General features: G+C 47.8%; 1 protein-coding gene across 4 annotated transcripts in view; it reads left to right on the forward strand.

The window, feature by feature from the left end:
- Positions 1–11,086, forward strand: part of SUSD6 (sushi domain containing 6) — an 89,603-nt gene extending 78,517 nt beyond the window's left edge. For all 4 annotated transcript variants that reach the window (XM_075030522.1, XM_075030519.1, XM_075030520.1 and 1 more), the window contains 3 exons: positions 1,509–1,647; positions 2,859–3,280; positions 5,083–11,086. In XM_075030522.1, the coding sequence (XP_074886623.1) occupies positions 1,509–1,647; positions 2,859–3,280; positions 5,083–5,108 (587 nt within the window). In that variant the 3' untranslated portion in view covers positions 5,109–11,086. The remainder of the gene's footprint in view (positions 1–1,508; positions 1,648–2,858; positions 3,281–5,082) is intronic.
- Positions 11,087–15,304: the final 4,218 nt, after the last annotated feature.

Here is a 15,304-nt window from a genome sequence, read left to right on the forward strand (position 1 = left end):
TTCAGAGTTTATTGTATGAGTTAGTGAGCATCCTGTTGGAATATGAGACAGTGAATGTGCTGGAGCGTAGCCTGGGTAGTGAGCAGTTTTACAGCATTGTGTACTGATGCTGAAAATGGAGCACCCTTTTCCCTGTCAGTGTACTCAAAGTGCCCTGATTAATGCTGAAAATGGGTATCCTTACCCAACCCTATTTGCCATTGGGAAAAAATGTACCAGACGTTGTTGGGGTTTTTTTGGTTTGTTTTTGGTTTTGGTTTTTTTTTCCCCTGGGGAGAGGTCAAGCTACTTCTGAAAAATTTCAGGAGAACACGTTCAAGACAACTAAACCAACAGGTTTGACCCCAAGAGAAGATGCAGAAAATGCAGACTGGCTTTCCCGCTTACATGCCTGTTTTGGGCATAGATTTCAGTCTGCAGGCTTAAAAACAGTGGTCCTCCAGCTTTTTTCTTCTGTTTGCATGGTCTTCTTCCCCTCATCCCTAACTGCATGTGTGTCCTGCATTCCCCCTGCAGTTTGAGACCTGTGCTCCCAAAGAATGTGTTGAATATAGCAAAAAGGGATTGAGGAGTTGCATGCATGGGAATGTCCTGAATGTGAAGTGCACAATAGTTTTTGCCAAGGGGGAGGTGAGGTTTTTCAGATCTCTACCACAGACGTAAATTAGGGACAGAGGCAACACATAGTTATTTGCACTAGGGAGGTGAAAGGACTAGTGTAGCATTCTAAGCATGATATGCAGTGCTCAGCAATACCAGTTCCAGGCCGTTTTCACTCCACTCCCAATTTATTTCTGTCTTGCAAGGGACCTGTAAAAGCCAAATTGGTTCCTGTACAGTTACACTGCACAGCTGAGGAAGGGTAGGAAGGAGTAATGTGAACAGGGCACATGTATCTAACACTGAAAACTCAGCATCCTGAAGCAACAGCTGCCTTCCATCTCTGTTCCCTGGCATAAGTTCGTGTGAGAGAGAAACTGAATACTTGCTGCATCTTAAATATACCCAGCCAGGTGACTTCCACCCCTTCCTTTGGGAGGCTGTTCTATTAGCCAAGAAAACCCATTATTTGGAACTTTTCCTATTGCTTGGCCTAAAATATCCTGCTTATTGTGCTAGACAATTATTGGCCTTGTGGTGACATCAGGACATTTTTCAGCTTTTGCTTAGCCAGATCTATATATAACATGACCCTTACCACCATCTGTCAGTTCCCATGGCCTTCTTGCACTGCTTTTCTGTTTGCCTTGTGTTTTTCCAAAGGACCCTTGCATGTGCATGTTTTATTTTAGGTTTCCTTTACAGCTGATGGAGAGGTGTCAGCTTGGGCTCTGAACTGTGTTCTATAAGAATAGCTGGTGTGCCTAGGCTGTATGGGAAACTTGGGCTCCTCACATGTGCACCCAAGTGTAACTCCTGAGAGCAGGCAATGTGGATGTTTCTCCTTCTCTATGGCAGTGATTTAAGGGAGTGGATCATTTTACTTTGTGTTCCTCTTGGTTTTGTAGAAAAGGACTCTCCTCCAACAATTGGAGTACCCACGCTGTCCATAGTAGCCTCCACAGCAAGCTCCGTCGCCCTGATTCTGCTCTTAGTTGTGCTGTTTGTTTTGCTGCAGCCAAAGCTGAAGTCTTTCCATCATAGCAGGTAAGTATAGCTGGGGTTTGGAGGGGCTCAGAGGCATCCTCTTTCTTTGCAGCAGAAACCCATTAAGGTACTTGGTTCAGGCCTTCATTTTGGAGCAATTTAACCTCCTTGCTTCTCTGCTCCTGTTTTAATCACCTCAGTGGCACCTCTGCCCCATGGTCTGGCAGTAGTCTGAAATGGTGGTCTGCAATAGCCAGCTGCAGTCCCCATTCTAACATGCCATCTGATGAGTGGCTTCCTTGCTTTTTTTCATTGGCTTTGAATGTGAAAAGTTATGATCCCTACTAGCCTGGCTATAGATCAGTCTCCTGCCTCTTCTAGCCTTGGATAGCTACCAGTGTGTCTGGATATGTGTATGCATCCCCCTCAGTCTGTCTGGGAGATCCTACGGACACGAATTCAGGCAGTACTGCTGATTAGATATACTTGCAAATCTGCCATCCTTCCCTGCTGTGGGAGGAGAACCCTCCTGGCCTGGGTTTGTGGATAAGAGACCCAGCCGTAACACTGCTGCCAGCTGAGGTCAACAAAGTCACTGTGGACTCTTCCGAACCAGCTACTAGTACTCCTTAAATAAGAGCAGAGACATGGCTGTCCAGCAGCGGGGAGGTTGAGAGGTGGGGCTTTGGAGTCTGGCCTTTTCTGAAGAAGTCCAAACCACTGGAAAAGAAAAATTCAATCTCAGGCCTCTGACTCATGAGCCTAGGTGATTCACACTGTCAGTTTAAGAGCTGTCTGCCCCACCCCACCAGAGGTTATCTGGCCAGCAGCAAAGGTGGCAGAACAGGCAGTGCTGGGTGTTGCAGAATATAGCAGTGTAACAAGCTGAAATCGGTGGTGGTCAGAGCTCTTTTTTAACTGCTGGCTGTGACAGCAGAGGGCTTGGAGTCATGATCTGTGTCAGATTTAGTTATGGAGGCAGGTGAGGTGGCAAGCATTGTAACCTTTTCAGCTCTTGTGGCTAAATCCATCAGGCACTGTGAATTACAGCCCCTGCTCATGTTTATGGTAATTCACAGTAGGGCTGCAAGGCTATGCTTGCTTGACCTTGTTAAACCACCATTCATGTTTCTGTCCTCCCCTAAATAAGTCAATGGTGAGCATTAGAGTTCTGCTGTGGGAGGTTACTGGAGTTCTCTGTAACATATATATATAAAAATATAAATGCTAACTTGACTCCCCTCTCCCCCCCTTTTTTCTTTTTTTTTGAGGCGAGACCAAGGTGTGTCTGGAGATCAGGTCTCTATCATGGTGGATGGTGTCCAGGTGGCCTTGCCATCCTATGAAGAAGCGGTGTATGGGAGCACAGGGAACTGCATTCCACCCTCGGACTCCCGAGTGCAGATCGTGCTCTCGGAGGGAGCTGGGCAGAACGGAGCCAGAGAGATACAGCAGCAGGACCAAGGGGCTTGCAATACCTTTGAAAGAGAAGATGAAGCCCCTGGACATTCTGGACTGTGTGAAGCCAGTGGCTCTCAGCGCTCTGAAACTGTTCTTGTGCATCAGGCTGCTACCTCTTCCTGGGTAGCTGGCATGGCTAGCAGTAGACCTGTACACAAAGAGGTCCAAGATTCAGAAAGCAGTGACATACAGAGCCTTTTATCACTCACTTCCTCCGAGGAATACACAGATGGTACGTGACTTGGGCAAGGCATGCTGAATGAGACCCTTTTAAGAGTAGGTTCTGCAGTTGACTACCTAGGGTGGAAATGGCAAGGAATGCCCCTATGTATGTCAGGCACCAGAGGAGCTTTTGAAAAGAGGTGTCCCAGTCTTCATGGCATGTTTCACAACTTAGATGTGCAAGGAGTATTTAATACCTTCTTCTGAAGCATGTGGCACTCCCCAACTGGGAGCCTAGTGCTGCTCACTCTTGTTGTCTTAGCAAAGGATTTGCAGAGAAATGCCAGCCTCCAGCATCATAGTGCAAATGCAGTAAAATAGCTATGTTTGTGGAAAACAAGTTGGTGGGAGTGGGAGGATACGCTTGGAATACAAACCCTTTGTGATGTTTGGACTTCTTCATTCTTAGACTGTTTTAGTAAGCAGCTTACTGCTGCAGTGCATACAGTGCCACAGCCTTGGCGTGTGGCAGAGAAGACCTAAAAGGGATGTGGTTGAACTTACTGTACAGGGCAGAAGGCAAGTCTGTTAAGCAGTCAGTGCATCTTGCATTCTTCACTGCTGTCTGCCCTGAAGGACTGGCTTTACAATGCCAGAGCTGATGTGAAGCTGCAGCTTAAGGTTGCTTCTGCAGAGAGTGCTGTGTCTTAGGCAAGAAGTGTAACTGGCTTGTAGGTAGCTCAGGGCAGAACTTCATTCCATGGTGTCAAGCCCTAGAGCCATAGTAATGCGACCCAGAACGCCCGCAGTAAAAACAGTTAAAGGGGATTTCTGCTAAAGGGCGGAAGTGGCAACATGTCCTGAGATGGGCATTAAACCTCAAGTGCGTAAACAGCAGAAATCCAAAAGTGAAACTTAACAAAAAATGTCCGTAGTGTAGAAATTAGAGGATGTTGCCTCTGCACTGTGTCATTTTTGTCACTGGCAGGAAACATGTATTGCCTCTAAGGTTTGTACAGTAGCAGATTGCCCCTTGCAGCAGGAGACCATGAAGGTTGTGCTTATGGCTCAAAGATGAGGAAGCTGCAGCTATGTGAGGAGGTTGCATTTCTTTGAATTAGATAAGGGCAGGTGTGATCCTTGTATTTGCAACCGTCCTTGTCACAGTAAGAAATGTGTCTTGGACATTTTGAGGAACTAAAAGATTGATAAAGTCATGGGAAAGAAGGAAACTGTCATTCTTAAGGGAAGTTATTACCTTCCCCTAAACCACATTGGTGAGGCTTTACTGTATCTTGTTGTGGGACCCCCAGTTCAAAAGAGATGTGGAGAAACTGGACAGGCTCTGTTGGAGGCCTGCCACCATAGCTAGGGGCTTGTGAGGAGTGACTAAGGGAGCTGGGCTTCTTTAATTTGGTGAAGAAACAGCTGAGGGCCAAGCCAACAATTAATTACAATTACTTTACAGGGAGTTGAAAAGACTATGGAGCCAAACTCTCCTCAGCCAGATGATATAACATGGGGCAGTGGCCACAAGGTGTAACTTCACAGATTCAGATAGAGCATTAGGAAAATATTTTGCACTAGGAGGGTAGCGCAGGACCAGATGGGCACCCAGAGAGGTGGTGGAGTCTCTGTCCTTGGGACATTTTCAAGGCTGCAGCTGGCGATGGTCCAGCTCGCAGGGGCATGTTGGAGCAGAGTCCTCCAGAGGTCCCTTCTGCTGTGTTGTGATGACAGGAGGACCTCTGCATTATCTTGTTATGGAAGTGGGAGCCTGTCTTGCTTTCAATAGTGTTTTTTCTGGTGTGTGTTGAACTGCAGAAGTTTGACTACTTTTTCTTTTTTTTTTTTTCTCTCCCCACCGTTCAGATATTCCCTTATTGAAGGAAGCATGAGGCCTGCTGTATTTGTCTAGCCTTCTCCCTCTTGGATTTCTTCCTCCTCCCCTCCCCCTGCCTTCAGGACAGAAGCACTCTGTGCAGCCTTCCCCATCCTCGCGAGCTGTATCCTGGATACCTCCAAGCAGAGATGCCCTCAGCTGAAGATCCAAAGGATGTTGCCAGGTTGCCTCCTGGATGCACCAGTGGAGTTGGTGCAGCGCTGGCTTCCCCATTCCATCGGCATCAGGGGCTCAAGGAACAGAGTGGATTTGAGCTCTCCCCTCCTCTTCCCCAGCCAGATGTTTGACAGCAGTCTCTGAAGAGCTGCTCTTTTCTCGTGCCTTTCTCCTCCTCACACCGGCTTGTTGCAGCTTATCAGCCTCTCTAGCCCTTCTGCTGCCCAGAGAGCAGGGGCTAAAACCGCTTGCTCACTGGGTGCAGACACAGTATATATATATATACACGTATGTATGTTATATAGGCTCTTCTTCCGGCATCCTGTTTGTGGTAAGGCAGGACAAAACGCCTCGCTGGGACTGAAGCTGGGCTTGGGGGGGATCCCAGTTAAGGGGCAGCTTGTGATGTCTAGAAGCGCCTCAGATGAGATGGGCTGTGTGACAACTTAGCTGTGCAATAACAGTTCGTTGAGAATTGCTAGAGCGCTGAAGGCTGAGAAGTCCAACGTGTAGGAATGCCCCCTGCCCCTTCTCAAAAACCATCTCAGCAGGAGTCCATTCCTGAAAATCACTTAGGTCTCCTTCCTTCTCTACCTGTGCAGCCCATTTGATTATTCTGTGTTTCTAGAAGCTGGGACTGGGACTGTACTACCAATAGAACAACCCTTTCAGCTTTGGTCTGGTGCCAGAGCAGCTCCTGGTGTTAGATTGTAGAAGAGCCTTGGAGAATGGCCAGTGGTTGGCAGGGTCCAGAAAGCTTAGAGGGTGTGACTTTCAGTTAACCAACCCTGTGTTAACTATGAGTTAGCCCCATTCACTGAGGCATCAGAACTGGAACCAAATTTGTATCCCTGCTCTTCTGAATAAGCTGTGTGTCTCAAAGCTTTTTCAGTTAAGGTGGTTCCGCACTAAAGCTTAGGTTCCTTTGGTCAGATCTTCAGGCAGAGGTAACACTTTTGAGATGTAATCTGGAAGTGGTTCAGGTGTTTGCAAATGTCAACAGAAAAAATGCCTGTAGGTAGTGAATGCTTAGTGCCATTGGTGCAATCCCAAATGACCTTTCCAGCCACACAGGTACCTTGGTACTTGAATCCTGGGTAGCTACCATCTCAGAGGCTAGTGTGTCTTCCTAGCTTCATACAGCAAGAGTCTGCTGTTTTATCTTAATGGGCTTCAGTGGGCCCACAGTGAAGGGCTTCTTCCTTGTGGCTGGGAGTAAGCAGCATTTATAAAGTCTCCTAAATACAACGCAGTTGCCTGTTGCTGTGAGGGGAGGTTGGCTACATTGACAGCGGTGCCAGAAGAGACCATAGCTTATTCCTGAACCTAAGTTTCGAAGATTGTTTCAAGTTCTGGTAGCAGGGAAAAGAAAATCCAAAAATACGTATACCTCTGCCCCCCCCAGTTATCTACAGCAGGTCAGAATATCCTGGTTGCTGTTAACAGGTCTCTCCTTTTGCAGGAAGCCACATTCGTCTGGGGTAGGTGATCCGATCACAAAAGCATTGTGGTGATTGTAAGGCTCTTCACTGGGGAGGTCTGGACACTGTTCTGTGGGATTGGTTTCAGCAAGAAGAGTTGGCTTCTTAGGTGCGTGTACTTTGTCGTAACTGTCTTGAAGTAACCAGGGAAGTGTTTGCCCTGTGAGAAGCTGCTAAATTTTTATTTGAGTTGAAGGAGCAAAACGTCATGGCCTTACACATCATGTGGTAATGTACAGGTAAATAGGGATGCTGTCTTTGCTGCTTTGCTTTTGGTTTACAAACCTCACCATCCTCATCCTTGTTGCTCCAGGAACATACCATCACAGCACTTGGTAAAAGTGACACAACACCTTTATATATAAAATCACTGTGGCTTAGCTCCAGTTCCTGAAAATGGGGATTGGCCATAGTATCCAGCCACGTACATGCTGCTCCTGTTCCTGATTAGCTGTTAAATCCCAGGACACCTGGGACAGTGCGTGCCTGTGGATGGAAGAATCCTATTTTCCCTATCCTTGTTTTAGAGGGATGTTATTAATTTAAAAATACAGTATTTTAAACTTCCTTCCCTATTGCTCATGTTACCTTGCAGTAACACAAGGATTTGATAAATCGCATTTGGGTGGTTTAGGTATTTTCTGTTCAGTTTGGATGGTGAAAATCCCACATTGTTTTACAGTGGGCTGCAGTGTCTCAGCTTCAAGCACTGTAGAGGGCAAATGTTGTTTACCCATCTGCTATTGGAATTTTAGAAAATAAGCATGGGAACGTTTGTATTTAGTTTTTAACTCCTACCTTGGAAATGGTCTAAGCTTGAGCAAATTCTCATTCACTAGTCTATCGGGGCAGATGGAAGGATTGAGCAAATGTTGTGCTAAGGGAGTGGGGAGGGAAGACTACGTAACTTCTTTCCTGCTACCTAACCAACTTGGAGCAGGAGAGTTGCTTTTTATGCATTTAAGGTCCTGTCTACTCAAACTGACCCTCAGCAATCAAGGTGCAGAAGTCAGGTACAGGCTGTCCTCCTGCAAGGGACAGTCCTTTAACTCAGTGTTAGCACCGGGTTGGTGGGAGAATCCTACAACGAAGCTGGAAGCTGATCCCAAGGCCTGACCTTACCCTGGACGAGTGCAAGCTCCGCCAGCAGAAAGCACGTACCGTGTGGCCCTGCCTCCTCTCTCTGCTATTGTAAAGCAAGCAGATGCCAGTTTGGGAAAGAAAATTAAATTGGGTGGGGAAGAGAAGGAAGCAAGCTGCACAGAAGAGGGAGTGCTTTAATTTTGTTTCATTTATAGAAATTGTGGGAAATGGCTTTACTAAGGACAGGGAAAATGCATATTTTGCTCCACCTCCGCAAGCGTAGATCTTGTGATCAGGCATAAACAGGCAGCTTCTGTTGGCTTGCTGAGGATGCACCAGCAGCTCCCAGGCCGGTCTCTGCTGTGCTGGCTGGTAACCCCAGCTGATGTTTCCAGCGCTTGCAGAAGAGCCTGTCCCCTGCAGCAACGCTTGTGGGAGCAGGCACCAAGGACCTGTGCAAGCCAGAACATGGAAAACTGTTAGGGGGCATCACATTCCTCTTGCCCACGTCCTCAGCTTTAGAGTTTATTTTCATATAAAATGAGGTAGAATGGCTGGGAAGGAACCTGAGAGATGTCTGCTTTACAATTTTTTTTTTCTAGGGGGAGGGGGAGCAAGGCCTCACTTTACTGATTATCAAGTGATTGTTACTCGTTCGTGTTTGTTTTAATCCTGTGGAGGCTGAAGGATTGGAAAGTCTTTTGGGCAGAGATTTAGGAAAAACTAAATTGCACAGATCTGTCTTTACTAATGGAGCAAGGGCTGAGGCTTAAAGATCCCTCAGTCGTGAGCTCTGCTCTATCTCAGGAGCATTCATTACCTCTGAGCAAAGAGTGTGTCCTCGTTGGCTGTTGCCATAGGTAGATGCAGCCTGCATCTCAGTGTGGTGGATTGGGAGCACAGGGGCTCAGCCTTGCAAGATACCACATAGTAAATGATTATTTTTTTTTTCTGATTGGGCCACAGCCTCCTTACCTTTTTTCCCCACCTATGTCTGGCTAAAGAATTCAGAGGGAGGCATGTTTTCTTATTTAACACTCCTGACATAATCATCTCATGCTCTGTCATACATGCTGGATCCTGTGATATTCGAGAACATTAAAATGATTTACTTACATTGGAAAAATAAAAATAGCACTTATTTGAAAGGTTTATGTTATTTTTGGAGTCTGATAGGTTAAAAAAAAAAAGGGCATTTCAGAAATTCAGAGTATTATGTGCAATAGCAAAACCTCCTTGCTCCCTCTCGGTTACGTAGTTGGGTTGTTTTTTTTTAAATAAATAAAATGCAACCTACTGCAGTGTTTACAGCCCAAGCGTTGCAGAACTGGACCGGCCTGATAGAACCAGAAAGCGAAGCTGACAGTAACCCATGGGGAAGCGGGGCAGTCTCCTGTCAGGATCTGCATCATGAAGCTCAGCTCACAGGATGAGCCAGCTTGGATTGTGTCAGAGCCTACTGCCACCTTGAAGGGGATTGGCAGCATTGGTGAGAGAGATGGTTTTGTGCGTTCTGGTTTTAAATAGCTTGCATCTCCCTATCATTAACTGCAGAAGAGGTAAAAAATGAAATCGGGAGGAGAGACGTGCTGCAGCATGTGAGCCTGTGGAGTTGTTGCTGAGTTAAGACTTCATGAGTTTGGGAGGGAGAAGAGCTTAATGCATTTTTATCCTTTTTCTTAACCACCAGGGAACTTGCTGTGTAGAAGAATGCTTACTCAGCAAGCATGCTGCTTGTTCACCCCTTGGACGTCTCCCCTGAGGTTTCTCCTTAGCCTTTCAACTCTGGGGTGGTGAATCGTTTAATGCATCTGGAGCCTTTATTTGGCCTTTCAGCACATGGAGAAGTCAGGTGTGTTAGGAAGAAATCTGTTCCACGTGATTTGGGAGGAAACATCCTAAGATGCTCCCAGAGGTGGATGACAGGTCAGTACTGAGGAGTGGGGCTGAGAGCGCAACAGGCTCAGCCATTGGAAATAATCTGGGATGGTGAAGTCATCTGCAGCACAGAAAAGGGAACACAAGGAGGAGGGTAAGGAAGAGCTGTGACTGAAAACAGAGGTATGCTGCAGGCTAATGAGCTAATGCATTCTTGACCAGGTTGTAAGAAGCTTGTGCTTTGTTTAGGTGATTTAGCAGACACCAGCAGGCTTGCTGTATTAAAAAAAAAAAACTAATGTACAACTGGTTGGACACTGAGATTTCCTTGCTGACCTTCTTAGAACATATTTGCAAAACCTGGTTTTACTGTTCTGATAGCAGTTGTTTAAAAAAAAAAAAAATAATCTGCCTTACTCTATCCAGACAACTAACTAAATCAATTTCACTTTCTGGTTTCTGCATATAAATGCAATAAATCCCATCCATTTTGCACATCCTGCCTCACCCCATCCTCACTCTTCAGTCCTTACCAGGGAACTGCAGATTGAACTTGTTCTTTGTGAAAACCTTTGTCTGCAGAAGGACTTCATTAGAAAACATTCATTCTCTATGATACTCTGAAAGTACAGAGAGGTTTCCTAGAGCAGGCTTCATTTTAAGGTGTATTTTTATACAGGAAATAAGCCTTTTTCCAATCCTTCATCCACTCCTCCTGCCCTTCCACAGCAGGACAGAGCACACCACTTTGCACACTTCTTTTCAGGGCCCTGTGTTGAGCACTGCTTCCAAACTCGACCCTGTGCAGATGATGTACGGATATACGTACCCACCAGAACAGGTTCTACTGATGCTCTGCATATGCTTTCTGTAAGCTGTGCTTTTGCTTCTGTCCTCGAGTGAGCAAGGACAGAGGCAACTGAGTTGTGCTGGAAAATGTTTTAGTTCTGATTATCAAATCTGCTTCCTTCCAAAAGAAAACAAAGTGAAGTTGTCTGTGAAGCAGATGTCCTATGATGTGGTGGGTAGACTGCTGGTAGTTGCTGATGCAAATGCAAGGGGAGCTTGATTGCCTTTGTGCATTAATCTTTTCTTCTTTCCTGTATGCGTTTTCTTTTTATCTGAATTGCACCACTATGGAATTATTTGCAGAATGGTACTCCATATATATGTGGGATTTAAAAACAAACCCATAATTGACGCTGTGCAGGATGTCACTCAATTGGTTTTATTTTGCTTTATTTTATATATATTTTCTGGTATCCTGTACATTGCAGTGGGTGTGAAGATAGTATTTTAATATTTGTACAAAGTTTAATTTAATTGTTCTATGTATATAACTGCATTTCTAAATTAAAAAAAAATTTCTTTTGAAGTGAAACTATAATCTCTTGTGTATTTTCTTTAATTGCTTGAGCCTTGTGGACTGGAAATCCAGCAGATCATTAGTGAGTATGTTGCAGTAGTGCAGTGCCTTCCATGTGAAGATCAGGATGAAGCTAAAGCTAGGCATGCTCAAGTGGCTTGGGGGAGGATGGACAGAGTTGGTCCAGCCTTAGAAAGAACATCTGTTTCCGACAATACCTTCCACTCTCAGAAGCAAAGGCCACCCTTGGTGTGCTTGCATATAACTCCATGAGAAATCGGGCCAGGTTGGTTCAAGGGCCATTCTGGGAGGGTTGTGATCACTCAGGTGCCTCCTGGACCGGTTGTCTTGGCTGATGTTCGCGGCAGTCGTTTTTAGCAGATGCTCCTCAGCCTGCCCAAGAAGTCTCCTGATCGAATGTGCAGACTTGCTGCATGAGGCTGGGCGAGGTATTTGTTTGCCTTTACTTTCTATAGCACTGTGTGCACGCACAGCAATTTAATAAGGTGGTGCGGAAAGACCCCCGCGAGTGCTCTGTCCTTTCCTCTGCTCCCCCAAATAAAACATAGTCTGAGTTCCCTGGGAGCAAGCAGCAATGGTCACCCAGCGATGCAGAGGAAGGCTGTGGGCTGGGAGGAGGACACGGCAGTGACTGGCCTCTCCCTCGGCAGCAGTAGGAAACGTGTGCCCGCTGGGGCTGTGCATGGGAAAGGGCAACAGCAATAAAGCAAGAGGGCCTGAATGTGTCAGGAGATGTGGGCTGGATCAAAGCCGGGGGGGGGGGGGGCCCAAAGAGGGAATAGGGTTGGGTCTGGTTTTGATGTAAGGAGAGAAGATGCATTTTGGGGAGCATTGGAAGCAACTGCTGCTCGGCTTTCTTACAGTCCCCTGCTTGCTGGGCTTGGAACCTGTATCGATGACTACGGCACCAATAGCTGATAGCTGCTGCGGTGTCTCCATCCATCAGCGGGGCCCTTGGGAACAGTAAGTCGGGAGACTGGCCAAGTTGTTAATGGTGGGAAAGGGGAGGGGGAGAAAGGTTTAAAGAGATGATGTATGGCATGACAGGACTTCAGAGAGGAAGAAGGGGTGAATACAATAAACGGCTAATTAATCTTGGAGACTAGATAAAGAGAACAGTGCATATATAGGAAGAGGATGTTATTTTTAGAGGGAAGGTAGCTCTCACTAGCAAAAATACTAATCCAAAGCAGGTAGCAGGACAGCACAGGAGACATAGGAGAGATCTTTCAAATACATGGGTGTAGGCAGTGCAGATCTGAGTGCAGAGGTGAGGCTGGGTGCCGGCTCTGCTCTTCCCTCTTCTGGGTAGTTGTGCTGCACCGGCAGGATGGCAGAAGCAGAAACTGCAAAGGAAAGGACACCCATTGTTCTGTTGGTGCTGTATATGGTCCTTTTTTATTAATGTTTGCTTCGCATCGAAGACCTAAAGTAACATGGCCATTTGAAGCAAGTGTACTAATAAGTGTTCCTTTCTTTTAAGGAAATCTATCGGTAGTGTAATAGGAAAGGAAGGAGAGGTGAAGGGAAGGAGAGAGGAGATCCTTTCAGCCAACTTGTTCAAAGCAAAATCCTTAAAGATGCTACAAGATTTTTGTATACTCGCATATATGATTTTTATCCTCTGTGGAGGAACAGTCAGGTTAAAGAGAAGGGAAGGGGTGATGTCTACCTTCCTCCTGTTTCCATTTATTCCTTAAATTATTCCCACAGAGCAAGCTGATCTTGTTGTAGTTCTGCCACTGTGAAACTGGAGCTCTGTGGCCTGTGCCTGCCCTCCTATAGCTGACAGTTGGCACATGGGAGTCGGTGGTCTCCAGGAATTGCTTTCAAATTATTACTATTTTTCACTGGGCTGTGGTCTCCTGCCACAGCAGTTCTGGCAGCCAGGAACGTGCCCTTCTTGTTGTTCTGCAGCTCTTATCTATTAGACACATTGGAAATAATTTGCAACCTCTGGTTTGTGCCTGCAATGAGAAATTGCGCCAAGCCCGAGGGAAGCCAGCCTGAGGTGGGTGGTCTGGGAAATCCTCTTTAACAGTTGGCCCTTCAGCTGAAGGGCGGAAAGGCCAGGGCACGCAGAAACACCTCCGCTTCCAGAAAAGCAGCCTCACCACAAAGACATCGATCCTGCCACAAAGCCGCTTTGAGAAACTTGTTCGGGAAAGGGGATAGATGGGCTCCTGCCCTCACCAGGCGTCCTGCCAGCCGGCGCACTATACTGCCTGGTTCCCAAACAGGATGTTCTGTGCATGTGGATTTTCCAGGAACACAAAGCCACGGACACACCAGCCCCATTACAACCACATTCTGTAACAGAACCGAGCTCATCTGGAGCCTTTCCTCGCCACCCCTGGCTGCTGCATGCCGCAATGCCACCATCGGAAAGCTTTGCGGTGGGATTGCGTTATCAAATCGTCCCTTGATGTACTGTAGCTTTGCCCCTGCCAGAAACCTCCCCTGCATTAAGAGCTCCCCCAGCCTCTGACCTGTTTTTAAGCGTGTCAGGAAATGCAGATTCCCCCTCCTGAAAGCAGAATAATGCCAGCAGGCTATGTGCCAGCAAGCCCCGTGCTTCACAAAGCAAGTGTTTGCACACTCCTCCTCACCTGCCAGGGCCATGCAGAGGGCTCCTTACGAGTGCTGTCACCGGAGAAGAGGGCAGGGTCTGGCCAGGACACACCGCCAGCCCCCATCCCTCACCAGCTGCAGTACTTGGCAAAACTGCAGTGTTCTCTCTCTCGGCACCAAGCTGGCATCCCAGGGTGCAGGGAAAGGGATGGACAAATGCACGCAATGGACTTGCCAATTCTCTCCGTTCCCTTTTGCAGGAGGATGATGTTTACCAGCAAACTCCTCGCCTTAACCTTCAGTGAGACCTGGGCTGTGACACAGCAGAGCTCAGGGGCCCTGAGGGTACCTCGGCATAAGGTGGTCGTCCTTCGGCAGCTCTGTCACCTGGCCCACACTGAGCTCATGGTGGGTCTGTGGGACACAGCTCAGGTTTTTCGTGTTACACCCATGAAAAAAGCCCCAGATGTTGGGCCAAGAGGGCACAGAGTGGTGCAAACACCCTTGTCTCCTAGTCTGCTTTTCCAGGCGTGCCGCTCAGATCTCCTTGTAGCTCTTTTAGGGGGTGGTGTTTGAGACCACGCTTGCGTTTAGCAGCTCTGCCTGGCAAGTGGGGTTTGTCTTCCAGACCCGTGGACCCCAAGTGAGGCTGCAGGAGCCGCTTCGTGGGGCAGACACGCTCTCCCTGTCCCCACACATGCCAAATCATGGCACCTAGCAGCCCCGGGGCAGCCTGCAGCAGGGGCAGTCGGGCGCTGCTGGGCGCAGGGCTGATGCTCTCAGGGAAGGAGGAGGGAGCCATAGTGGGCTGGAGCATGCTCTAGATACCCGAGAGCACCAAGGAGGCCTCAGCAGCAGGTAGGTGTCCCTCCCCTTGCCGCTGCTGTCTGGACAAGGCGTGGATGTAGTTAGACTTGCCCCTGTGCCTGGGGCTGTCACCTCCCTGCGGTTCAGCGGCAGCTGGGGGTAGGAGAAGGACAGGTTGGAGAGCTGGCAGTGGCGGTGCACGTCCCTCCTTACAGGTCAATGGCAGCTGGGGATGCTGTTCGCGAGGCTGGGGCTGGGCTGGGCAGAGCTGCTGGCTGCAGCTGGCACACAGCTGGATTTGCTTCTGCACTGGCTGTGCCCATCAGGCAGGCCCCCCCTTAAGAAGGGCTAACGCGCTACCCATATTTAGAAAGTACATAATGTTCATCTTTAAACCCAAGTTTAAAGTCTCCTCATGTTGAGGAGGTCAAGGGCCAGGTTTGGGAGTAGCGGAGTTTTCCTGGGGAGAAAAACTCAGGCAGCGAAGCCCTCTTGGACAAGCCCGATGGGGGCCAGAAGCGGAAGCCTGGTACCCAAAGAGCGACAGTGCTGGGTTTCCCACCTCGTGCTCCCACCCCTGGATGCTGCAGGGCAGCGTGGGGCTGTCTGTGGGTGGGAGAGGACAGCAGTCGTGCAGAAACAACTTTCCTCCATCTCCATGAGCTGCCTGCACAGGGTGGCAGAAATGTCCCTGTAACGGGTGTTTCCAAGAGATTTATGATCCTGGGTTCAGCTCTGCAGACAAAGTTGTTACCATCCTACAGTCTGTGTCTCCCCTCATAAACGTAACCTGGCTCCAAATAATTGCTTCCTCTGGGAAGCTTTAAA

This window comes from Buteo buteo, chromosome 6 (genome assembly GCF_964188355.1).
Source record: "Buteo buteo chromosome 6, bButBut1.hap1.1, whole genome shotgun sequence".
In the NCBI taxonomy this organism is placed as follows: domain Eukaryota; kingdom Metazoa; phylum Chordata; class Aves; order Accipitriformes; family Accipitridae; genus Buteo; species Buteo buteo.